We start from the raw sequence: 27,768 nt of genomic DNA, 5'->3' as shown, positions 1-27,768 counted from the left end.
ATTCCTTCTAATTCAGTGATGAATGATTGATTAATGATCGTGAATTAACGTCCTATTACAGATTTTTAAGGATGATAACTTTCATTGATTCACCGATCAGACCCTGTACTAACCGGACACACTAGACTGGTATTTAATTTGTGTAAGCTCAGAGTAGCGACAACTCGCATGTTAACGTGACACCAAAATAAAAAACAATTTTTATGACTCCAAATAAGCCTCCGATATGCCGCGTGGATAATCAGTTACTACCGAAGTTAAAGTCCTTAGTATGACCTTTACGAACCGACGATTTTGAGACGAACTTGCTGCCACGAGACCATCGAGGTTTGTAAGAGTGATTGCAGATGCGAGAGTATGTGTAAATGTATTTAAAATACAAGAAATGTACGAGAAACAGTTATCCTCTGTTTTTGATCCTGTCTTTTTGTTATAGAACGAATAAATATAGATCCTTTTTTATGGATATAACCGTACAAATACACGACCTTGATTTATTTTCCTACGGTAACTTGTTCGTAAACAGTCCAATTATCAATAACCAAGCATAAAAAGGTAATTGAGAATGGATATACATGTTACCATTTATAGGAGTGCGAAAATCAGAAAGAATAGCTTAGAAAATTGTAATGGCAAACAAATTATATTCATGTACTTGTATTAATTGCATCGACAAAAATAACTTTCAAGATATGCTTACATAAACAACTTTTGGGACAGTTTACGCATCTTCTTATCGCAGTTTATGAAGCGTAAATTGCTATAAAGAAGGTTATGTCGCACAACCTGGTCGTTGATTAAAAACAATCTTTTGCTTTTGTTACTTTGTATGTATGATTTTAGTTACTGTCTGTTCTTTGTTGTGTATGTCTGTTTTCCATGTCTGGGTTTTGTCCCTGGATTGCATTCTTTTGATTACCGCTATAACCATGGTTCCCTTGATTACTACTTCATACAATTGAGTGATCAGTATATGAATTGTTATTTATTGAAAAATTGCATGCATGTATGAGCATATTTTCTAACTCCAAAAACCCATATTCGCAACACATGTTATACACGTAACCTAGGAAGTGAACCGCATTTAATATTGTGGAGTATATTGATTGTACAAATAGTTTGATTTAAGTGAAGGATAATATCAAAATTACCGAACTGATGAACTCGAGGTAAAAAAGAAAATCCGTATAACAAATGGCAATAACAAGGTAAAAAACTGGTTAGTTGAAAAACAACACTATGGTCCTTTTCAACTGGGTGTAGAGCAATGGGGGGAGGCTTTGAAGCAGAGGAGATGAGGTACTCAGCTATATTGTAATTACTGGAAGGGTCATGAGGTCCGGCTAATCGATAATCTTTTAAAAGTTTTGTTTATTAAAAACGTAAAATATTGTATCTGATAAAAACCAAGAAAAATACATGTTATTTTGTAACACTAATGCTTGCTTACTACGTACGGGTCGATGTTAAATAGGAAAGGAAATATGACATTTGGGGAATAGGGAATGGGACTAAGGAAATGAAGCACGGGGAATGGAGGAAGGGAGTACGGGGCATTGGACAATGGGGTATGGAAAAAATGTAGTTTCCTCCATAGAAGTGCTGTGTACCTAATTTTTGTAAGAAACTGATAAATGATTTCACTAGCGTTTAGATTAAATTGTGAGGAAAAAGATGAAATACATAGAACTATTTTTTGTCCCTGTCCGTGTTCCTTGGCATAGAGTTTCATGACCACTTTACTAAATGTCTAAAATCTGACTACTACATTAGTTCTAGATAAATGTTGTGAAATGCATCGGTTTGGTATTGAAATGCATTAGTACGATCAGGTAGGAGCGGCGCGGCAGATTGTGGACCCGGGGAACTTAAAGGCGTTTTAATTGCAGTTGAATCATCCAACGTCAGTATGGAGTCATTTCCGGCCTGTGTTAAAACTGAAGTTTTTTGCACTATCGGCAATTCCTGTTTGTTTCGGGATTGAGAATCTCGATTAAATGTTTCATTCTGTCGTTCCATGTTTATGCGAAACGACTTTTCAGTGAAATAGAGTTCGTTCTGTTGGTGTTTCAGTCCTTCAACTGTTTTTCTCCATTTATACAGAAACACAAAAGACATTATCGTCACAAAAGTAAGCAAAACAGACAGAGCTGAGATAGCACCAATATATAAAGTAGTATTTTCAGATGGCACTGTTCCGTTTTTTCTGACACTTCCGCTGGTAGAATTTCTTTTAGAGATATTTCCTACAGTAATTTCCAGATTTTCTTTGTGAAATCCGTCGTGTCCTCTTTCATCGACCTTTTTATAGGGTGACACGTGTACTGGTACCTTTGTTGTCATATTCCCCGCTATTCTGGAATTTGTAGCTCGCTCTGTACTTGTAATAGTAGATGACGGAGTAGTGTCATACTTGGAATCGAGTTTTGTCTTGGATGGCTCCATTGGAGATGTCGGTGAAAGTTGACGAGATACAACATTTGTTCCGTAGTGTGCCTGTTGTCCTGAAAAGAAAGACATAAATTGTAAAATAATATATATCGGCCAAAAATACCAAGGCATCTAAAAAGGAATTCTAAGACTTTAAAAATCTAAGTCAAATCAAGAAACGGAGACGATCTATATACAAAAAGTACTTCAATGTAGTAATGTGAAAACAAAATGCAATTACATGTGTAAATCTAAAAACTGAAGCTAAGGAACACTAAACACTAAAGTACAAAATGCAATATGAACTACCATAAATAAATGCTGTTTTTTAAGAAGTAAGGGAACTACCCAGCTACCTTGAATTTGCCTTTCTACAGTTATAAATGCACGTAGATTCTGCCTTGTTTACTCGTTGAATAAATAGATTTTCCATGGTGTTCAAGGTCAGTTCTTTAAAAAATAGTAATAATTTCTTGTAGACTGTGAAGTTGTTTGGAGTACAAACATGTTTACCTTCTGTTAAACAATTACAAGTCGGGCAACCCTTGTTGTCAATACTAGGGCACGGACAGCTGTCTGAAAGTGTGCAAAAATGTATTTAATATTAGAAACTTCATGTACATGTATGAATATGTTTATTCTTACTATTTTGAACTTAAGCGGTAAACATTGGGGTTTTTTACAGTTTAAGAGCATGAAAGATTAACAAAAATATGTAAATGCACTGCATTTCAAGGTTGTAGAAATTTACGTATGCGTCAAAAGGGTTATTTTTGATTTTGACAAATGTTTATATTGTTTTTAATCTGTTTGTGAATAAAAAATACGACCAGACATCGTTTGTACGGGATACCATCGAATTATACAAAAATTTACCTGTCAATTATATTTGAGTATATTAGTCATCCGTGATAAAAACAATGTATATGAACTAAAACAATGGTACACTGTAAATTGCACTTCTGCTTACTGTACTACATATGTGATTACATGTATCATAGTTTGATTAAAGAAGTCATATATGTACATTTTGTACCAGGTTTGTGCTCTCGAAAGTTTGTTTACATTGTAGACCAACTTAAAAAATACTAACTGGTAGACCGAGTTACTGGTATACATGTATATTGTTCTGATTACATTAATAAAGTGAAATTAAATATGTTGCTTAAATCTCTGGTGTTGAACCTTTCACTTGCCATAGACGAACAACTAATGAGCACAATTCCAGCACAGGGTTTCGTTATTTGTAACAGTTTTGAACATACCTGGGGGGTCAAAAGATTTCGAGCCAATTCTAGACCGGAACTGACCAAAGTGGTTTCCAAAATTCATCTGTGTGTTGAGCCCATTAAACTTCATTTTACAGGGTGCAAACTTTTCCATCATTTCGTTCATTGTGTTGGCAGACTGCTGCCAGATATTTTGGAACAAACCACTACTTGGGCCTCCCTGTTCTGAACGCAAACATTGTTGTTATTATGAACATGTAGATTTAAAAGATATACTGTATGTTGATTAAGCAGTAAAATATAAAGTATGTTACACACATGATACATTTTGTACCTGCGTAACATTACACACATTTGAAATGTATGTAGATACATTTTATAGTATTTAAGAAGGTAGATTTAAGGTAAGGTATATACATGTAACTCTTACAAATCATTGGAACGTTTTGTATGCAGTATTTTACATCAATTTCATGTAAGCATCAAAGTAACTTAAATTGATTTCATTCTGTTTCAAATGAAAACAGATGTGGTGATTTTGAACATGATACTGTGTACAAACTTATCACTGATTTCAAGAATTATGTCCCTTACTCTAGGCCTACCTTCTTAATGTATGGTATTTTTCGTTTTCCCTGCTAAACTCTGTACATGTATACACCTGGTCGAAGATGGCGACGAGGGTCAAAGCCGCCCGGGGATTTTTACATCATAGTGACATGTTGTATAAAAGTGTACGAACTTAAGCCCATGAATTATATTTTAGACATCAGAATAATTCAATAGATGATAAAATATATTTTTCGTGTTTAGCTTTGATAACGACAAAATATTTTATAAAGAGAAACAAAATATATATTTACCATTATATGTGTTCAAACTTTTTTCCTTCACAATTTGCTCGAATAATTACATTTAAGGAGGCAGACCTAGGGTAAGAGACATAACTGATGAAATCGGTGATATGTTTGTATTAATATATTCAATTTCACCAACGCCTCTCAAGCTTTCGTTTGAAACAGAATAAAATGAATCCAAGTTAATTAGATGCTGACATAAGATTGATGTAAAATGCTGAATACAAACGTTCCAATGATTTTTAAGAGTTGTGTCCCTTACCCTATGTCTACCTCCTTAAGAGATAAAAGAAGAAAGTTCTAATATTTCTAATCAAGTTAAGGAGCATTAAATGCTTTGGTTTTATCATTTTCATGTCGACTACTTCAGATCGAAATCCATATTCCAAGGAAGAAAATAATACATTGCAACTATCCCGGTCTTAACTGCGACGGAGACGGACTTTTACAATATAACTAAATTACATGTATATACAGAATAATTAAAAGTTCATGAACAATATTTGTATTACTGTAACTGGGTCCAATCCTAGGCTTTTTTAGTTGTATCTGCGTCGGAAAGAAAAGTGATGATATTTTGTTAATTTATTAAAAATACAGAAAGTTATATAATCAAGAGTAAATTAATTTCGGACACTAGGTGAGACTTTTCCTAATTGTTTGGTATTTAATTTCATTGTGTCAAAAATAACTACCTATGGCAAAAAATAAGTATAGTCTTGTTTCCTGATATGGCTTGTAAGTTTCGTCATGTGACTCCGTGGTTTCTCGAGAATGGGTCCTAGTCGACCATTCAAATGCATAGAGATTTGTCATTTTCAGAGCATTGGCTTAAGTATATAAAAGCAAAACATATTTTCATGAAAAAAATACCAATAAAACAGACAAATATTTTTTCACATCATAAAGCGTTGAGAAAAAGCGTAAAATAGATGATTTTGCATTGTAATACAGCGTTTTGAGATCCCGGAAGTAAACAATAAAATGCAGACCGGTCTTCGGATTTCAATATGTTCTACATCAGAAATTCCGGTAAGGAAAATGAAACTAGAACGAGACTTACCCACCCTATACCAGCAAGAAAAAACATAGGGTAGATACAATTGCAGGCATCAAAATCATTTTATTTTTCAAAAACGATTTTATATGAAGTTGATGCAGTAAAAATCTAGACTTTAACGATTCTTGAGCTAAAATGGCAATAAAATGTTCATGTTTGGGACGAAATGATTGGGTAAGTAGGGTAACAGGAAAAGACATTTATTCGTTTGGCCTAACCTTATACAAGTTCTATTTGTTACTAATTTATTGCAAGGTTTTCTCTTACCTACATGTATAGCTTCAGCTACAAAATGGCTCCAAATGTCTATGAGAATGATCACTGTTAACATTATTTCTCCATTTACACGGAATGTTCATCTAAGATGGTGACAAACTGGTCTAATCATATCATACATTACCGTTACATGCCCATCATACATTATGTACACCATATATAAATAAAACTTGACCCTTCCATCTCACCAGTAGGCGAGAAAGTTGAAGAGATAAGTAGGCATCATTGGCACTCGGGGATTACCGTATTTGATAGTATAAACTTAAGAAATATTTTTGAATTGTTCGAATCAGTTTCGCAGTTGATTATTCTAGTTTAAATACGGTAATCAGAAAAACCACAGCAGGTGCTTGTGGTAATCACCCCTGTGTATCATCTGTTATCTTAAGTAACCCCTTTATCAAAGGTGAAGTGTTTAAGAAGAGTCATATGTACTAAACACTATTTGATGTTTACAACCAAAAAAAGGTTCAAAACCACAATCATATCTCTCTTCGATACATATAAGAATCACAAAGATAAATTACTTCTGTCACTGGGTGCAAAGCACGTAATTATATATTAAGCTCCATATCCTCTGGTTTAAAGATACATGTATTTCACCAGCAAATAAATTATCTGCTTTATACTAAAACGTTTTGTTTCGTTTGATGAGCGAGTTTGAATGACTTTTCATTATACATTTTTTCTGAATATTACAATGAAAAACCTGTCAGATAATAAGATATAATATTACTACTCATGTTTTGTAGAACGGTTGGTATTTTGTTACTGTTCATAAACATGTGCGAAAATACTGTAAACAAATTAAAATATTTTATTTCCTTTTATAGAGAAAATCCTGAAAAATAGGTTTGTTTTACCTACAAAACTCTGCCCTTACTTAGAAAAAATACAAACTGTTTCCCTTTCATACCCTAGCCCTGGTCTTTAATGTTTTAAACATTTAAAGTCCATGTGCATCTTACTCTATTCAAAATTATATGCTTATTTTTCAACTTGATTGTACCAACCTAAAATGGAACTGATTTTTATTACATGAAATCTATACTACATGTAACTGATTTAGGTCGGTCGTATTTTACGTAGCAGGAGCGGGGCTATTTTTGTAAGCTTTATTGCACGTAGCTTTTATTAAAAAAAAATAGTAAAAAAGTTTGAAAGATGTAAAATAATTGAAGAATATCAACATTAATATCCGTTATAGTAATAAACACTACAGATTCAAGTTATCTTGCGGCAATACATTTGTATGAATGCAAAGTATGATATTTTAGAATAGAAATAACAGAAAGTTACATGCAGCAAATGCGAACTCAGAATGAAGTTTTCAAAATATTATCATACTGCGGTCAGAAGCAGAGATATAAGAAAAAATTAATATAATCAGGCGTCTGACAAACTTTGATAAACAATTTTAAGTTTATGATGGCTATGAAGTTATGCAGATTCTTGCTTTTATCTGTAGATCTGAGTGTATCTAAAGAGCTTATCTGTCACTCGACAAAATTACATAAAATTGAGAATGAATCACCAATACTGTACAGACATTCATTCATGTTTTTGTATCCGTGTATTTTCTTATTACATAATACAATAATAAAAACGATGCGCACATTGAACGGATTGTTCGATTGACAAGAAACAAAAAACTAATTCCATCGTTTTCCAATAAGACTGGTCTTAGAAAGAATCAGGCAAAATGTTAAAAAATGAATGTAAAAAAAACCCACTGATTAAACATTTCATTCAAAGAAAGATTTTTCTTAAATGACTGCCATTTGTTTGATCTTTGCATCAATGGATATGTTGTGAATTTCTTTCTTTAGAAAATATCGTTTTCTTTAAGAGTTATATATACTTGAAATGTTCATTTACAATACATTTAAACAAAATAATAACTCAATAATGCCAAATTATGGTCAATCGTGTCTTTATTCCTTGATTTTAATGTTGCCAATAGCTAACTTTGTCCATTGCATACCATTGCCTGATTTTTACAAAGACTAACACTTAACGCATTTTTCGCATCTCCCGTAACTAATCTAAGAGTACATAATATATAAGGTGTTCAATCCGCATTCCTCTTCCAATTAGGTTTGTGAGTCTCGTTCTTGTTTCATATTCCTTTTCGGAATTTCCAATATAATGTACATGTAGAACGTATCAAAAAATAGAAGACCAATCTGCATTATATTGCTTACTTCCGGGACCTCGAAACGCTGCTTTGTTTGTTGGGGTTTAACGTCCGAGCAACAATATTTCAGCTATATCCAGACAATGAACATGAAATGGATGATAAAATGAAATTGAAATGATAAAAAAAAAGGATGGGTCACAAGGATAATAGAGTCGACAATTTTTGATTGCCACTGGAAATAGGGAGATGTGGGTAGGGTCGGGCAATTTAGCCTCCTGTGGCGGAGCCCTATGGTTCCTACTCCGGGGGAATACCACAGTAGGGTTCTTTAACGTGCAAGGAACGTGGTATCTTTCCCAACACGGTGCACCACTATGGTTTGCGGTCAGGTTTTCCGTATTATAGCCTGACAACCCCAGCATGTAACACGCCAGGGGTACCCCATTCAACCACCTGGGGCATACATCCCAGTTGCTCTATGGGCAGAGCGCCCTAGCCCCCGGCTAGGGTTCTGAGCACTATTTAGTCGCCTTTTACGACAAGCTTAGCGCTGCTGCAGGCCTATTCTTTTAACACCCGGACCTGCACGGGGCTCGAAACGCTGCATTCCAATGCAAAATCTGCTATGCTAAGCTTTTCTTAACATTTTTATCACTACACAAAAAGACGTTTTGTTTTTAATAATAAACTCAACGCTTCATTAATGACGGATCTCCGTACATTTGAATGGTAGAGGAGAACCCATTTTTACGAAACCACGGAGTCACGTGACTCTGGGTTGATGTGAGCTACGAGATTTATTTTGATATGAAAAGACATAAGAATGAATTCCGTTCTAAAAACCAATAGCCTTTCCATACAGTTTAATCATGTGTCCGTCAATAGTAACGCTTGATGAAAAGGTCGCCACTTAATTCAATACAATATAGAGATCATGAAATATTTCCGTAAATGATAAGCATACATGTACATGTATGTGTATAATGCAATAAAATGTAGATTTGTTTAAAGAAAAGAAGTCATTCATTAAGAGAAAAAATTATACATTAACATTTTTGTCAGCTGAGAAGAGAATGATAAAGATGGCACAGTAAATACAATAGTTAAGCTTAACATCTGCCGCGGGGTTAGGTCGACAAGGTAGAATTACACACAACTTGTCATCCATATACATATTCTCCATTTTACTAAGGTGAATAATTGCAGATTTTAATCTTGTAAGACTTGTATATTTCACATCTGGCGTGCTTTTGTTTCACTGCAGACGATTCATGCACGAGACAATGCGATACTGACAGCGATCTTACGATTATCGGAATTGTTGCACGTGCTGTGATAGTTTTTTGGATGTGCATGTTGTAAATTCCTATGTCAATCAATAATAAGCGTAATATTATTCGCTTTCGTCTGCATTTATCAAATCTTAGTGCATAACGACCGAGACGTCTTAACATAACAGTCTAAAAATGAGGGAAATAGTTCATTTGCAAGTCGGACAATGCGGGAATCAAATTGGGTCAATATTCTGGGAGATGATTTCCGGGGAGCACGGAATCGACGACACCGGGAAATACGTCGGAGATTCTGACCTCCAGTTGGAAAGAATTGATGTTTACTACATGGAAGGATCCCATAAAAATTATGTGCCACGGTCGGTTCTTGTTGATTTAGAACCTGGAACATTAGACTACGCAAGGAGTAGTCCATACGGACAATTGTTCCGGCCAGATAATTTTGTTGGTGGATATGCTGGAGCTGGAAACAACTGGGCTAAGGGCCATTACACCGAAGGAGCGGAAATGGTGGATACTGTCCTGGATGTGATTCGGAAGGAGTCAGAGTCATGTGAATGTTTGCAGGGTTTTCAATTATGTCATTCTCTCGGTGGTGGAACGGGAAGTGGAATGGGAACGCTGATTATATCAAAGATCAGAGAGGAATATCCGGACCGGATCATGAATACCTTCTCTGTCGTTCCTTCACCGAAGGTATGTACTGTATCATTTACTACATCTTTTTTTTTTCGTTAAAGACCAATGCCTGTTGAGAGTATTTGCAAAGTCACCATTGCAAAGAGACGTTGTTTTAATTAGAGATAAATTATGTAAGGATATTAATTTATTACAATTGTGCAAGTTATTGAAAAGGCCTATCCTTTTTACAAAGGTTTCTCACTTGATAAGTCAAAGTTAAATCTACTCGGAGAACATACACGTGTAGCGGGCCTACTAAGACCTGTATTCAATTCCACCATTTAAGAAAGATCCGGGCCTACCGTTTACGGAAATAATTCATAGAAATGACAGAAAATCACTGAAGCCTGACATTGGCCCCCACCCTTTGGTCAGTCAGCACGCCCAAATATAGACAATGCGCATTGGAAGTTTGTGCTTAATTCGGGTAAATTGTATCGAGAAAGCCATGAAATACATGTATCTCTAGTACTGATGAATAATACAGCGGTTTATTATCCAACAGGCATGTTTACAATGTCTTACGACATTTTTCCATGTTTATAATGCAGTAATGTAGAAATAAGTTTAATTGATCATCCCAAAGGTCAGACATTCCTACGATTTTTACAACTTACATGTAATTTAAGGTAAACAACATACGTTTTTTATGTATGTTTGTATGTTTGGTTTTAAGCTGATCCATGTTTGTTGTAATCAATCAAACTATTATTGGATAGACGTGTTTTTTTTTTTTGGTTTTTTTGTTTTGTTTTTTTTTCATTGCTGGCATTTTTTCATGAAATTAAATGACTTGTAATTTAGCGAAAGTTACCACAATACACTATAACGTTCTAACGTAAGTCGAGAACTAAGTATTAGGGTTTAATCGTTATCGTTTCTGTTTTATCGATTATTAATCGATATGTGTCATGCGTACATACAAGTACATGCATTGTATATTTGAGTCGTACAATCTCACCAATATCAGTGTGGCCTTTTCACTCTTGCTACGTAGAAATGTGATACACTATTAAATTATTTTATTGACGTACACATCGCATAGTCTTCTCAAGCTTGTTGTGCTTATGACACCAGGGAAAGATCCAGTATTTAAGGTTTGGGGTTGGGAATATATTGAACTTTAGGCCGAGCGAATCACGACAAGAACATTAGAGGATAGAATTTGTTAAAATTAAAGACTTTAAGCAACAACAAATTTTCCATAATTTGAGTGGGGTGTATGCCGGGTCCCTCTTGAATCCAAGCCTGGACACATATCTGATCCTGTATTGATAATTTGCATATCAAGCAATGCACCTAATTCAATCAGAAGATACATGTATATGTATGTTGCATTACGCTGTGGTTTTGAAGTTCATACAAAAAAGAGTCGATTGAAATTCGTAATAGTGCACATGTAAATTGTATTTTGATTACGGGGATTACTATTTCAAGAGACGAAACGAAAAGTTTCGTTACGGTATTTTTACCAGAAATGGTAACCGTTTAATTTTCAGCTAACCATGCCCCAAGGCGTATGTATATTGTAAGCTATTGCCACCACTTGGACCCCGTCGTCGCCGTTGGCATTCGTTTTCATCCGTCGTCGTTACCAACTTTTAAAAAATCTTCTTCTTTGACACTACTCGACCAATTAGAACCAAACTTTGTATGAATGTTCTTTTAGGGTATTCTGATGGTGTGATTTTTTATTAGTTGAATAAAATGGCCGCTGTTACTTAAATAGACCAAAGGGGTCTATCACCATGTAGATTTTTTGTGCCTGTAGTTCAAACTTGCGAACTTGTAACTTGAAATCTTATTGGAACTTTATTTCAAGCTAAATTAAGGCATAATGGTACAAGCTATTAAAAAAACAATTAAAAATGTATGCAAATTTTAAGAAAATCTTACGGGTTATACCCTTTTTTCCCGTACATACATTTATGTACCTGTTCTTTTGCTATTTTCTTGATATTTTTTTTTCAAAAAACCTTTTCCTCAGAAACTAACCTACTAATTAGAACCAATCTTAGTACCAATATCCTTAGGATTTCATGTCCAGAATTGCGTGAGGTATAGATTCATCGAAATACAATGAACATGTACATGGCCCCTGTTCCAAAAATAGAATAAAGGGGTGGGTACAGCTGTTTTGTTTTTTTTTTTTTTTTGTTTGTTCGAGTAAGTGTCCTTTTGACAATTTTTGCTATTTTTATATTATAATTTCTATCAAAAAAATACTTCTCAGAGACTACAGATATAAAACGCATTATTACCCAACTTTGTATGCATGTTTTTATGGTACTGTGCACAGAATTATGTTGATGATTTTGTACACGTTAACGACCCGTGCAGGTCCGGGTATCAAAAGAATAGGTTTGCAGCAGCGCTAAGCTTGTCGTAAAAGGCGACTAAATAGTGCTCAGAACCCTAGCCGGGGGCTAGGGCGCTCTGCCCACAGAACAACTGGGTTGTGTGCCCCAGGTGGTGGAATGGGGTACCCCTGGCGTGTTACATGCTGAGGTTGTCAGGCTATAATACGGAAAACATGACTGTAAACCATAGTGGTGCACCGTGTTGGGAAAGATGCCACGTTCCTCGCACGTTAAAAAACCCTACTGTGGTATTCTCCCGGAGTAGGAACCATAGGGCTCCGCCACAGGAGGCTGAATCGCCCGACCCTACCCACCTCTTCCTATTTCTAGTGGAGTCAAAATTTGTCGACCCCATTATCTTTGTGTCCCATCCCATTTTTCATTTCATCATCATTTCATTTTCATTTTATCATCCACTTCATGTCCATCGCCTGGATATAGCTGACATATTGCTGCTCGGGCGTTAAACCCCAACAAACAAACAAAAAATAACATTGTACACGTTAACAAACATGGCTGTCATTAAGAAAAGGAGACAGTAGAGGTCAGAAAGCAGGTTTTTTTTTGTTTTTTGTTTTTTTTTTTTGTTTTTTATTGTTTTCGTTTTTGTTTTTTTTTTGGTTGTTTTTTTTTTGTTTTCGTTTTTGTTTTTTTGTTTTTTGTTTGTTTTTGTTTTTGTTTGTTTGTTTGTTTGTTTTTGTTTGTTTGTTTGTTTTGTTTGTTTGTTTTTGTTTGTTTTTTTTTTGTATTTTTTATCTTTGTTTTAGATAAATCTGACTTGGGTTAAAATGCCAACATTATATAATCTAACCGTGGATATATTTTTGTAAAAATCTTTCGATCCGTGTTAGTTTTTGTCTTTGCTTTTTTTATGTTTCATTTAAAAAAAAAAACATATTCCTCTGAAACCTCAATTCCCAACTTTTGAAATTTCAGAGGAATGTGGACCTCAAATTGATGAAGTTAATGTTCTAAACCATACGACTAAATAATGCTCTTTAGAACCTCGAGTTTAAAATAAAAACCGCCTTTATGCTTGGTATCTAAGTTGGAGATATTTCCTGTTCAAACTGAGCTGAAATAATTTAGTAAGGATAGTACTTGTCACATGAATGACTGAAGTCCATATCCATTACTTTAAATGTTCACTTATTTTCCAACCCCGGAAACTCCCATCTTAAGTAGATACATACTGCATTCTTCCTGATTGGGTATCTTTTGATGTTAATAATCAATTATATATGGTTAACGTTCCGTACATGTATACTGAAACTTTTTCTCTTGTTTTAGGTCTCTGATACTGTTGTCGAGCCATACAATTCAACTTTGTCCGTCCACCAGTTAGTTGAAAATACAGATGAGACGTTCTGTATCGATAACGAAGCTCTTTACGACATATGTTTTAATACATTGAAATTGAAGAACCCAACATACGGGGATCTAAACCATTTGGTTAGTTTGACGATGTCAGGAGTAACCACGTGTCTACGTTTTCCGGGGCAACTAAATGCCGATCTTCGAAAATTAGCCGTTAATATGGTTCCTTTTCCTCGCTTACATTTCTTTATGCCTGGGTTTGCTCCATTAACTTCACGTGCATGCAAAGACTATAGAGCAGTTTCAGTGCAAGAATTAACTCAACAAATGTTCGACGCTAAAAATATGATGGCGGCTTGTGACCCTAGACACGGGCGATATTTGACAGTTGCTACTATATTTAGAGGTCATATTTCAATGAAGGAGGTTGATGAACAAATGCTTAATGTTCAGAACAAAAACAGTTCTTATTTTGTCGAATGGATTCCCCACAATGTCAAAACGGCGGTGTGTGACATTCCTCCAAAAGGGACCAAAATGTCCGGAACTTTTATTGGGAATAGCACTGCAATCCAGGAACTGTTTAAGAGAATATCGGAACAGTTTACAGCAATGTTTCGCCGGAAAGCATTTTTACACTGGTACACCGGTGAAGGGATGGATGAAATGGAATTTACGGAAGCAGAATCAAACATGAACGATTTGATATCTGAATACCAGCAGTATCAAGATGCCACGACTGAAGAAGACGAACTTTTTGAAGAAGTTGACGACGGCGAAATAGAAACTTTGTGATTTACTTTTGTCATATTACTAATGAGTTCTTCTGCTTTGTATTTGAAAAAAAAGAAACTCAACATTATAGCATGTGTTTTTGTCTGATTACAAATACAGAAGATCAACTAGAGTCCAAAGAATCAGAAGTTTTGTTGCTGGACTGGGGATAACCCTATTTAAGATAATTTTTGTGTCAAGCTGGAAATACATAGTGCCAAATGTATTTATATTATTGAAAGTTTTTTTTTCACACATACATGTAAGTTTCCGAAATGTTACAAGTAATATTGAATGCTGAGTGGATAATCAGAGATACATGTACATTGAATGTTGACGTCAAATTATTTTTAGAAACAAAGGTTTCTTGTCCTAAATAGATTTCAAGTGCTGTTGAACAACGAGTTCAAAGTATTGTTCCGAATACAAGGTATAATTCAAATGACGTTGGCCACTTTAATTCTGGTCTTCTACGGTACATTTTGACGTATTCCATGAAGAGAATTAGATGTATTATTCAGTGATTTACATGGTGTGTTTGTTTGTTGTTTCAGTTTATTTTTTATTTACATTAAAGGGTGGTGGTTAAGGCCTTATGAAACTAGTTACACCCCATCGCAGATTGAATATGCCTGTCCACAGTCAGGAGATGTTGGAAATTAATGAGTCGATGTCGTTATTTGTCTTTTAAGTTATTTTTTTAAGTGTCATCGTTTTATTGTATTTAAGGTGTGTTAACACTTGTTAAAGACCTTATGGTGACCTCTGAAAGCATTATTTTGTATTTAGGTTAAACGCTGGCGCATTTGTTGTAGTTTCGCCAAATCTCATCTTTTTGAGATTCAAAACTTAACATATAGATTTGTATGCTTCTATCGATGGGAACATTTGTATAGGATACAAACAAACAAACAAACAAACGAAAAATTATACGACAAATTAAAACATCCATAATGTTTTTACAAAACAAGTAAACAACAAAAAAATATATACGTCTGCTACCGGCAGGTAAAAAACTCAACATAAATTCTATCCGGAAATCGGAACATTCGCCCCCACCACCTTCCAACATTTGACTGCCGTCTGTTCATAGATAAAGTTGGGTATTTGTGAATAGTAGTAACATCTTCATTTGATTACTATGAGTAAGATTTGAAAACCTAGGACGAAGATTTTAATCATATTTGTTAACAGAAGGTGATTAAAACATGTTAACAGATACATACGTTGCTTTTAGCTAGGAAAACATTAACTGCAGTTTACAGAGATTTTAAATTTTTATGGGATAAACGTGTACAAATTGTCCTTGACTTTGACTGCTTGTCTTAGTCACATAAAGCCGCCAGTAACAAATGAAATAGATGTTATGTTTTTAATTTATAATTTATTTCATCAAAATACCGGTTGGTATCAGGTAAAGATTTAACACCTTGTCTAATAGTTACATGTACTGTACATGTACAATGCCTTTGCTTACCCCATACTCGTTATAACGACTTTAAACAAACGCTACATACATCTAGCATTATCAGGTATGGAACGCCGTAACGTCTTTTGTTGGTGGTTTTCTATATAGGCAGTATATTTCTCATGTTTCATCATCAATCTTTTCGTCGACGAAATTTAAAATACTGCGTATAATGTCTTTCCTCACACTGTGAAAATGTACTGCGTATAACATGAAATGTACAGCGTATATTGCAAAATGCACTGCGTATAACGATATATGTACCACGTATAATGTAAAAAGTACTGCGTATACACAGTTTTGTACTGCATATAATGAAAAATGCACCACGTATAATGACAGTTATACTGCACATAAAGTTATATGCACCGCGTATAATGAGTCCACGACCACGTATAATGTGAAATACACTATGTATACCATAAAATGTACTGTGTATAACGAGAAATGCACTGCGTATATAAAAAAACATCAACAAAAGACAGTTGCGGCGTTCCATAATCAGGCTTCTATAGCTTCTAAGTCGTACTAGGACAAAAAAAAACGTGTTATAACAATTGATATGTTTATTTCATTTGTCACAACATGTACATGTACTTCATTCAATAATCATGGGTTTAGTTACTTTCTTATTTGTTTGCCACAATCTAAAAACGTTCGATGGGTATAGTTTAATTTTCACTTAGATAAACTATTTGATTGAATGGAACTAAGTAAATATTTCCATTCCATGTGCATTTGTAAAATCAAATCCATTTTAATTGTCTGTCTTTTGGCAGTTATTGACTATGCAAATATCCCAGGGACGGATGCAGACACCTGGGTTCCTCAGAAAAGGGGTGAGACTTTGACATAATTTACCATTTTTTGTCAATTTTACATAATTATAAAAAAATGACAAATTTACCAATAAAAAGTGTGTACCAACTCCCTGCAACCCCTCTGGATCCGCCATTGTTTCCGACAACAACGGACAATCATCGTCATCTATTCATACATGTACTGTAACAGTTTTAATATAATTTAAAATGTTACGCACGTGCAGGTGATGTTTCACAAAAACTATGTGTTTACAATATAATTAATTAATTCCACAGCAGTCAAAGCACATTTGTCTGATGGTAGGTATACGTTGCCTATTTTAATGCTAAGGAACTATAAGAATGCCCAAAAAGTATTATGTAGCGGCAGACTTAGGAACGCCATGTTTTTTACGTAAGTCAGACAGTTCTCTACGGTGTTGATCTTTTAAATCCTTTACATCCTTCTGGTAGTTAAGAAATTTTGCTATATCGTTTTTATGGTTGTATCCATCTTTGTCAACCCAGTGAGATTTGCCTTTAGTGACTTTGACACTCCCAGAATGTACCACAACAATATTTTGGTCTTCCGGTATTTCATACATACAACATAAAATTTTCCAATATCCGTTCTCATCCGGGTGTAAAATCGTCAAATAAACTCGTTTTGAACACTTTGGATAAAACTCTTGTACATCTCCAGATATTATTTTCATGTAACTTGATTTGAGGTCAATGTCCGATTCGCTCACTATTTTTTTCGTGAATGCCACTAAAGTATTATTTACTTCTAGAGAATATTTAGTGAATTCTTCTGAGTTGAAGTTCAAATCACCTTCACATTTGACGTAAATGTCATGAAGGAAAGCGTTGGCGACGCCAGTACTTTTAGATACTCCGGAACCCATGTCTGAAATACATGGAACAATTAAAAGTACAGAAATGTCATATGAACAATGAACATTGTGTAAACTGAACCCATAACCGTACACCTGATTCATACTCCTCGTGGAGTCTAAATTTCTCAATTATTTTTTTTTTTTTTTTTTTTTTTTTTTTTTTTTTTTTTTTTTTTTTTTTTTTTTGTGGTGTGTCTGTTTTCTTGGTGTAGACATCGTCACCGGATAATGAAAAACGGCCGACAAGAAATTTTAATGGCATGATTGTTTTGAAACAGTGGAGTTGAGAATATCATTGAAAAATATTTTCCGGCAAAATGTTTTCACTGCAAATCACAATCTGTAGCCAGTTCTTTTTTTTTTTAACTTTCAAAGCGTTCCTAATTACTGAGTAGTTCTGACATTACAGATCACACAAAAAGGATCCATTTACACTATAAATGAAGTCGAATTCACGGATTTACATTCGCATATCTGCATTGTAACTTTTTTTTATACTAAAATATATACGTAATACATTTGAAACCTGAAGAAAACAAGTTTAAACAAGAAATAGTTTTGAAAAGTTGCGAAGTAAAGATACAGTGCTTCAGCACTTGGGCAGATCTAGAAATTTATATTTAAAAAAGGGGGCAGTGATCCGAGGCAGAAATTACACAAAGGAGGCTTGTAAAGCTTACATTACATTCTCAATGTTGTTTAACACAAAGGAGGAGGTACGAAACCCAGGGAACCATTCTGGATTATAGCCACTGTAACGGGAGATTGATATTTAAAAGTAGAATCTTACATATGACAGGATATATGAATGGAACGGTTAAAGGTTTAATATGAATGGTCTAAAAATAGATAAAATCGAATGTATGTATCACAACAATTTGAAAATGTTTAATGAAACGTTATACTTTCCTATCATAATTGTTACAAGCTATAAAACCTGGAATAAAGCACTATTTCCACCAGAAATGCCTGTAGAAACTTTCCGGTTTTTATAAGACAGCATTTTTTGTAGTATGTTACATTGTATGGTGCTGTCGTCGTCGTTATATTTTTTTTTCGTGCAATAACGTCGGTTGTAGTAAACCAAAGGTCATGAAACTTTCATATATCGTTATTTGCAGCTAGATAAAGCTTGCTTTTTAAAATAGGGTCGCTGATTCCTACCGTTATTCGAAAAGGGACTCAAAGGGGTAAATTTCAAAGGTGTTTATTTTAGCTTAACGTAGAAAGGTTATTTCTCTTTCGATTTTGACATTTTTTAAAGCTGCATTAGCTGCCAAATTTGTTAAATTTTGATTCTACTGAATTTTGCTGATACAATGGAATCAGTTTGTACTAATGCAATTGAAGAAATTAATGTCGATAATACCTACAGGATATTGTGAAAACAACGTTTTTTTAAGTTCGAGAATATCGATAGGTCTGATCTAATTATGTTTCGCCATTACATGTACTTCCGAAGATTACCGACAGGACATTCACCAGGGTTAAAAATACTTTAACACTGGCAAAACAAATAACAAAAACAGATACACAGGTAAGCCTGTGTCTTGTTTTCATTTCATTTCATCTATTGCTCGATAAGTTTTCAAATAAATAATGACCATATTTGAGCCGCATTATATCACAATGCGTAAATTTCAAAAGAATCCTTGCGTTATATTCGAACCTTTTTCTTTTATGGCTTGAGTCCCTCGGTCTTCCTTGCCGTTGAATAACTACTTTCGCTTTGCAATCAGATTTCTAATGAAAGAAACGACCCTTATAGCACATGAGCGGATTAAGGTCACCAAAAGTCACATCCTATCTAGGTCGATTTTTTGTCTTGCAGGACAATAAATATATAGACACCTATTTCATGTATTTAATGCATTTTATTTGTGGATATCGAATGAAATTGTACAAGAAATGTACTATTTAATAGAAATAATTCAAAGTTAAGGTATATTTCAAAAGATACGAAAATTTACGAAAATGACAGCTAATGCAGCTTTAAAAATTTGTTTCTTATGAAATTTATTGTTATGAAGATTTAACAGATTTAAAATAGCATTAAACTTTTTCTGTCTAAAGTGGGGCCACACCCCAAAAAATAAACTTCTTTATCTAATTTTAATAACCGAAAGCAGAACTTTTTACTTAAAGTGAATTTCGAAATATTGTGCCATATTGTATCCAAAGCAGCTGTTGTGTCCATGTATAATGTACGGTAAGGCCCTATGTTGAAGTGTGTAAAATAAACTACTATTGTGTCCACACTTGAACCAAGTGAACATACATGTAGTTCAACTGGATGCGGTCGTACATTGTATCATGCTGCGCTGAAGATTTTTATTGCCTTTACATTACCATTTGTTATATGGATTTTCATTTGGTCTCTCCTTTCGATTATTGCCTGGAGTTGATCGGTTCTGTAACTGTGTTACATGTACATGTAGTGTTCAGGGAGCAGCCATTTGATTTATAGGGGGAGGCAAGGATCAAATTTAATATATTTTCTATCTTTCCTTTATATTTTGAGAAAATACAAATCCCGTCTTTTTTCTTCAACGCAAAGCGCCAGAATCGTTCTTTTTTTAAATATAAACAAAAAATACATAGATCTTGCTCCATGAAAATCAAATTATAGTTCCCTTATTCTCTCCATGCACATGTTCTCACATTGTTCATTACAACACAGAAGAACTATTAAAAAATTAGGTCGTTTTTCACTTCTGATACCAATTGTTGTTGGTTCTATGGCGGTGTTACACTTGTAAGTAGACAAAAGGGAAGAAAAAGTACAAGTTATTTATTTAACCTAATTACGTACTGCTATACATAGTATAAACTGTGAACATCGTAGGACGTGCTACATGTACATGTACTAGTATATAATGATCATACCATGCAAAGGAAATCGCACCTCATTTCTTTATCAATCTCTATATTACTTAAAAATCTAAAAAAAAAAAAAGCTGTGACAGTCGGAGAAACTAACAAGCTACGCTACACATGCGCATGTACATGTCAATAAACAGGGTATTTCACCGATGTTTTAAAAATGAAATTTCGGGTCCCGACTAATCATATGGGACGTGTGAGCCTTGAATTTAAAATGCATTTAAAATATGAACATTTACATGTATGTATTAAACCAATTTAAAATATGAACATTTACATGTATGTATTAAACCAATTTAAACATTTATAACTAACCTCTAATAATAAAGTGACTCTCCCCTTCGAAAATGAACGAAATTTTGTAGAAATCACATAATGGCCATATATGTTTAGTAAAATTTTGAATGTGTATTGTGTAAGTGCACGTATACATTGAATTTGAATATCGATCAGTTCTATATGAATTGTTTAGTTCATTGACGAAGATTTAAATTGAATCATTCAAAAGGACAGTACTGCATATCAACGGGTAAATAAATACAAGTACACGGCACAGTGGTATTGTGTGTGCATTGCTTACTTCGTGGTCGGGAACAATATCTTGTGATACGACGTTGATGGTACGATATGATGTTGTATAGAACGAGACTTGCGCTTGCGGATCCAGAATGTCAGGTTTAGGAGGGGCGTTCATAGAATCAAAGGCCGAGCGAATCGAGACAAGAACTAATTTGGTGATATATATTTAAAAAAAAACCTCACGATTATAGATGCCCCTTATCTTATTTCCCAATTTTAAAGGGGAGGTTACGCTCGGCACGCCTTTCCTTCCCGACATTTATAACAGAAAATATAAGATAATGAGACAGTACTACAAACTTAACAGTGATAATGTTAGCGAAGTGTTTTACTGTCTGTTCACAGCTGATTGAGTGATTAAGAAATATCTATTTTTCTTTGTTACCGTTATAGTCGTTTGATATAACATCTTTTGCCCGATCACTCGCTCGAAAAGTATTGTTATTTGAAAAAGTGCAAAATTGGAGGACAAACTATAAGACTGTTCATGTGACCTGCAACTGTTTCTGAATAATTATTAGAAATAAAAATGATTTTGGGGGTTTTTTGACATCACCTCCCACACAGCATTCCTACGTTGGGCCAACGTTGGTTCAACGGAATCATTTACGTTGGGCCAACGTAGGATACCCAATTTTGGCCCAACGTCGTAAGTGCAAAGAGAGCCAACGTTGACCAAACGGAGGCAAACAATAGTTGGGCAAACGTTGGCCCAACGTAATGCCAACATTGATCCAACGTAAGCCCAACGTAAACCCAACCATATGGTCAGACGATTATATTCCTTACGATATTAGAATATAATTTTATAATGTATTTCCTGGTCATGTCGCAGAGTGCTAATGCTGAGCATTCCTTCAGGGTAAGCACTCAAATTTCCCATCAGTTTATCATATAAATTCTTTACAGGAAGAACATACTAATGACAAGCTGATTGTAGTTTACAAAATTATAATAAAAAAATCTATTAAAACATTACCAGATACTACATGTACGAGCATTGGTGTACTAAATAAATTATGAAAGTATTAAAAATTTCTAAATGTCGTATTTAACTATTTGTTTGTCAAGTAAAACCATTTGGTTAAAATAAATCAAGAAGAAATATTTCCATAACTACAAACTACTACATTGGGCCAACGTTGGGCTAACGTCGTCTTGCCAACGACAACTAAAAGCCAACGAACCAACTATCAGCCAACGTTGGGCTAACGTCGTCTTGCCAACGACAACTAAAAGCCAACGAACCAACTATCAGTCAACGTTGGCCCAACAGAGACATGCTGTCTAAGCTCCTGCCTGATTTTGATACAGACTGTTACCTAAGTAGAAAAAAAGGCGTTTATATTCCTGCATTGCATATGTAAAAAAAATAAAAACTTTTCGATCGAGTGATCGGGCAAAAAGATGTTCAAAGACCAGACATGGAAAACAAGATAAGAAAAAGAGGAGGGTAGCAGGGTCAGAGGAAATAAGGACTATCTGTTGTTTCCGCTGGACCTTGGTTTCCATGATTACTCTCCATATAGATTGATATTTATATGTAAATAGTTGACGTGCAAGCCCTGTTATTGTCAATATGCTTGACTATGGATTTACTTTCTAAGCAGGAATAAGTACATGTAATTGTATGAGTGTAATCTATTATAATATGAACATGTATGCACATTTTAACTTTTTTAATTCCTGCAGTTTATAGCAATGATACATCTACATTATTCTAAAGTACATATATCATTGCTATAGACTGCAATAAAAATATAGACACGTTTACAATGGTTGAATTATTGTGCGTTACATGTAAATTCATGTACATTTAATTCTTTTGATAAATTAACTGCAGAGACGATTACGAACAATAAAATTTGAGTTATCTCTCTTTGGACCATTTTTATTTCGATAGGCATAATCTGGTTGACTCACAATTCGTGTTTGTTTCGTTTTTTTTTTTTTTTTTTTTCTTTGCTGATTTTCATTTAAATTTTTGTGTTTTTTTTATTGAAGTCTATTTCTGTCATCAAGATAAATAAAAGTCGCGAAAAATTATCTCGAAAAGTCGTGATAATTGGGGTATTTTGTCGACATAAATGACAATTTTATCTCAAAAAGTCGCGATAATTTTTCGTGATAGTAAGGATAATTATGTCGACCGTTCGAGTTAATTATCAGTGGTACTTAAGTATGACTGACTAGTACATTTGTACTTTTAAGTCATGTTATCATGCATACCATGGTACTTATATATAAATCACAACACTTAAAACCACTACAATATACATGTACATGTAGTTGACCCTGGGAAACATCTAACTTAAAGGGTATTTATTACATATTTAGAAGTTGTTTGAAGTGACTAGGTAGCTATGTTTAATAAACAGGCATGGATCGCAATTTGTGATTACAACAAAAAAAACATTGGACCTGCTTCAAGATCAAAGAAAGTAAAGACACCACCGCACAAAGAATTTTTAAAAAATGTTACAGCACCTGCGTATTGACGTTAGCCCGTCGTGAGATCTACATAAAAGTACATGTACATATGTACATACATGTACACCTGCGGCTCAGGTACATGTGCATGTAGTTCCCACAAGTGGTAAGTACCATAATGTAAAGGTATCGAGAATAATATAAATAGCAAAAATGACCTAGAAAATCCGTGGACAAAGCAATACCAGAAACACAAAAGAGCAACAGACGAAAAGGCAAACTACACAACACATACCAATAAAAACTCACACAGTAACACAAGCAGTACAAACTAATCTAAACACTGTGAATGAAGTCAGTTTCTCGGGGTGAATGAGTGGCTTTGGATTGGTGAGCAGTTCTGAGAGGGTGAACAGCGCTTGGTAACAGAGCAGTTGTGTATAGGTGCATGACCTGTTTTGGGTGGATGAGCAGTTCTTGGTAGGTAAATAGTTCTGCTAAACAGAACCCCTTTTGAACTAAAAGTCGCGTTCGTTTAGACCAAGTTGTTGGTTTTAACATGTCCAAAACGCATTGAAACTTATATGAAGATACTCCATAAAGGCCTGATTTACACAGATTTCCATTTTTGTACATATACCGATGTATCGTAATTCGTTCTTCGTGTTTTACATATACTTACATGTACCCTTCTATTGATGTTACATTGTATATTGTATAATAAATTCACCATACTAACTATACATGGAATTGCCTGATCATCATAATTTGATGTAGCAACAGTATATATAACCAAAACAAACACTCAAATTTTGTTACATAACTTTACAAGGAAGACGAAGGCAAGTATGGGCTGGTCTAAACAGCAAAATGCATGTCAAGAACGTTTTAACAAGATACGAATTATGCAATTAATGTTTCTGTAAGCAGGACGTAAATTGGGTCACCGACTTAAATCTGTACATTGCTGGTCGATGACCAATATTTTGTAAAAAGGTTTTGTTAATTATATCATACTGGTTTATTAGTTTTGTTATTTTATCAACCGAAGAATCCTGTGACTTCAGCAATCTGTTAGACTAAAACAAGCACCTACATATTTATTACGAAACAGTTTCTATATATGACTGTACAATGTACGTTGTTTTACATTTATACATGTACATTTATACTTGTAGTTTAAAAGGGAAGCCCTGTGATTATTATACTGGGTATGGGTACTACAGAGTCAAATTTCATATCCTTAGTTTAATTTTCTCTCGGTCTAAATTCCCGTTTGCAATTTGTCCTGAAATTGCAATGATAAAACCAGAAAACCTTGATTCTCTGTCAGAGTAGGTTGAAGATGTGAGGTATTAAATCATGAGACGTAAGAAAGTACTAAGTAGGTCAATGAGTGTCGATGCTACATCAATTTTCAACAATTCTCAATGTATCCAAAAATGACAATTATGGTGTTGCACCGGAAGACAAAACCCAAAACAACATTTTATTTTCTCTAAGTCGCAATACATCCAAAGTTTATTATCGAAGGTAGATATAAAAAGTAAGAGCAACAATACGACATATTCTGCTACTAAACTCTAATGAAGAGAAAGTTGAAAACCAGAAATCCGTTCTGTCCTCTCTGGTCTCTCTACACAAGACGATGATTGTGCTCTTTGGTCTATGTACTGGATTTCAAACCTATACAAGAATCCATACAAACATTGCTTCATATATATTGCTGGATCTTCAGAAAGTACTACTAGACCTCTTTCTAAATTGTTGACTTCCATACTTCCGGTTATGATAGAGGGACTTCAGTCTTACACATGTACCACGACATTTACCACTCCCATAGTGGTATCAATGCATTGTGGATCTTGAAAATTGGAAAGGTCATCTTGAAACGTACTCTAAATGCTAGATTATAATCGGAAAATAGTAGCATCAAGATCTTCGTAGTCTATGGTAGTTTCCCCATACTTTGTAAAAAAAAAATAAAATGTTCTAAATATACCGAAGATGTTGTCAAAATGCAGAATTTGTTTTATCGACAACGTAAATGTCCAGTGCGGTGGACGTTGTTTTTAACAGACGGTCGGCATTGCTATAGGAACAACAACAAGTATGCTCTGCTGATCTTATCCATATGAAAAAATATCAGCCAGATCATTTGATCTCAGTTTCCACTATATACATGTAGATGACGTGTTGTTTTTAAACAGTCATATTTGTATATGTACATGTAGTTTCGGGGTTTTAAAAAAATCATCATACATGTGTATCTTCCCTAAAAGAACATGAGATAAATGACACTACAGACACCATGAAGTTCACTTTATAGTATACTGACCTACACTTAGAGATCGATGGAAAAGAAAAACTCATAACCAAACTATACGACAAACGCGGTGATTTCCCATTCCGTATTAGCAAATTTCTTTTCATCTATTTCAATATCCATTCAACATTTGAATATGGAGTTTTCATATCGCAACTCATATGTTATGCTAGAGCACTTGCCGACACTGCGCAGGCGTATAGAACCGTGCTAGACTTCTTATTACATTTGTAATTGACAGACTTAAAACAGTTCGCGGACAATTCTAGAGCCAGCTCTTATGACAAATCTAACAGAGTCGGCTCTACTAGTAGAACTGTTCTCGAACAGCCGGTTCTTCTAGCAGAATTGTCAGAAGAGTTGGCTTTAGGACTGTTCTACGACACTTTTACTTTTAGAACTGTTATAGAGCTGGCTCTTCAGACAGTTCCCTGTGAGGTTAGAACTGATCTCATCTGTAAGGATGATATTAAGTAGCTGTCTTTGTAAGAATCATGCAAAATCGGAAAAATGTGATACACCCCGAAAAAGGCTACATATTTTTATTTTTGTAATTAAGTTGTTTTATGGGTCTATACTATGAAATATGTAATTATTCATTCAAATCTGCCTGCTCTTAGGAGATAATCCACATTGAAAATCCAATAGATTCTATTGTATTTGAGTGTCATTTACAGAGTTATCTCCCTTAATTTTGAAATCGACAGTGTATTCTATATGATTTTTATATCCTAAGAGCATGGGTAATATGAAAAACCGAATGTTAATTTCTGCTTACTATGGCATTTCAAACAAAATATAAAAAAATAAAAATATGTAGGCTTTTCACCCATGAATCACATTTCGCATGATTCTTAGCTGGATTACTTCTTAAAATGGAATGAACTACATGAACTATATAAAAAAAAACAAGAGGATGTTGTTCATGCACTTAATTAAAGTATTATAGCGAGCACCGCGAAACGGTATGAGCTCTACGGTTATTACATGTACTAAATTTTCCTTTAAGCTGCATTAGCTGACATTTTCGTAAAATAAAAATTTCTGTTGAAATATGCCTTCATTCTACTTAATTGCACTTTTCTTATACAATTTCATTCGATATCCACAAATAAAATGTGTAAAATATATGAAATAGTTGTCTATATATTTATTGTCTTGTAAGACAAAAAATCGACCTAGATAAATTCGTATGCATATGACTTCTGGTGACTTTGATTCACGCGTGTGCTGTAAGGGTCGCATTTTTTAAAACAAATCTGATTGCAAAGCGAAAGTGGTTAATCAATGGCAAGGAGGACCGTCGGACTCAAGCCGTAAAAGAAAAAAGTTCGAATATAATGCAAGGATCCTTTTGAAATTTACGTATTGGGCTATAATGTGGCACAAATATGGTCAGTAACTGTCATTATTTATGCATATTACTAACTTATTTCATTTTATCAGCAAAATTCAGTATAACCAAAACTGAACAAATTTGGCAGCTAATGCAGCTTTAAGGTTTCCCAATACACTAACGAAAAAAAAAGTCATGTCCCGGATGTAACAAAAGTAACTGTCCTTACGGAGAAAGCTCATCGCTTCCTGAAACCAAACAAATAAAAATACATAGGTTAAGATTACGTTTCAGTAAAAATAAGTTCATCTTTTCTGATAGTTTTCGAGTCTTTCTCTATTTTTTTTACTAATTAAAAGAAGTGAATATGATGGGTTTTTTTTAAGTTCGTAAAACATGGGGTTAAGGGATAATGTACATATATTTAAAGTATTGCGAAGTGCTACAAAGTTATCAACCATTTCGAGAGCGAGGGGAAAGGGGGAATTTGAGGTTGAAATTTTGGAAAAAAAACTTTTCTCAAGTTATTCATCTATTGAAAAAAAACTCCCTCATTAATTAACAAGGCAGATTTTCAAATAAAAATATTAATTTCGGTTACTACTTAAATATATATTACATTTGCAATTGC

At 34.3% G+C, this 27,768-nt stretch overlaps 3 protein-coding genes across 4 annotated transcripts; 1 reads left to right on the top strand and 2 right to left on the bottom strand.

The window, feature by feature from the left end:
- Positions 1 to 1,635: 1,635 nt before the first annotated feature.
- On the bottom strand, positions 1,636 to 6,197 carry LOC148597408 (uncharacterized). Of its 2 annotated transcripts, XM_088564066.1 has the most exons (5): positions 5,844 to 6,197; positions 5,212 to 5,346; positions 3,696 to 3,884; positions 2,944 to 3,006; positions 1,636 to 2,504 (listed from the first exon to the last, which is right to left on the bottom strand). In XM_088564066.1, the coding sequence occupies exons 1-5, from the start codon at positions 5,905 to 5,907 to the stop codon at positions 1,765 to 1,767; spliced, it is 1,191 nt and encodes a 396-aa protein (XP_088420192.1). In that variant the 5' UTR covers positions 5,908 to 6,197; the 3' UTR covers positions 1,636 to 1,764. The 2 variants fall into 2 exon arrangements, with proteins under 2 accessions (XP_088420192.1, XP_088420194.1); XM_088564068.1 differs by lacking the exon at positions 5,212 to 5,346 and having other exon boundaries at positions 5,844 to 6,196.
- A 2,933-nt stretch (positions 6,198 to 9,130) lies between these two features.
- On the top strand, positions 9,131 to 14,504 carry LOC148597407 (tubulin beta-1 chain-like). Its single transcript, XM_088564375.1, has 2 exons — positions 9,131 to 9,980; positions 13,616 to 14,504. Exons 1-2 carry the CDS (start codon positions 9,459 to 9,461, stop codon positions 14,435 to 14,437), a joined length of 1,344 nt encoding a protein of 447 aa, XP_088420501.1. The 5' UTR covers positions 9,131 to 9,458; the 3' UTR covers positions 14,438 to 14,504.
- Positions 14,505 to 16,435: 1,931 nt separating this feature from the next.
- LOC148597406 (uncharacterized) lies at positions 16,436 to 27,758 on the bottom strand. The gene is made up of 2 exons (XM_088564380.1): positions 20,782 to 27,758; positions 16,436 to 17,594 (listed from the first exon to the last, which is right to left on the bottom strand). Exons 1-2 carry the CDS (start codon positions 20,897 to 20,899, stop codon positions 17,062 to 17,064), a joined length of 651 nt encoding a protein of 216 aa, XP_088420506.1. The 5' UTR covers positions 20,900 to 27,758; the 3' UTR covers positions 16,436 to 17,061.
- Positions 27,759 to 27,768: the final 10 nt, after the last annotated feature.

The sequence above is a fragment of the Perna viridis genome, chromosome 15 (assembly GCF_037379345.1).
Source record: "Perna viridis isolate PV_CMFRI_1.1 ecotype Kerala chromosome 15, ASM3737934v1, whole genome shotgun sequence".
Lineage (NCBI taxonomy): Eukaryota > Metazoa > Mollusca > Bivalvia > Mytilida > Mytilidae > Perna > Perna viridis.
This window is presented reverse-complemented; position numbering and strand designations above follow the sequence as displayed.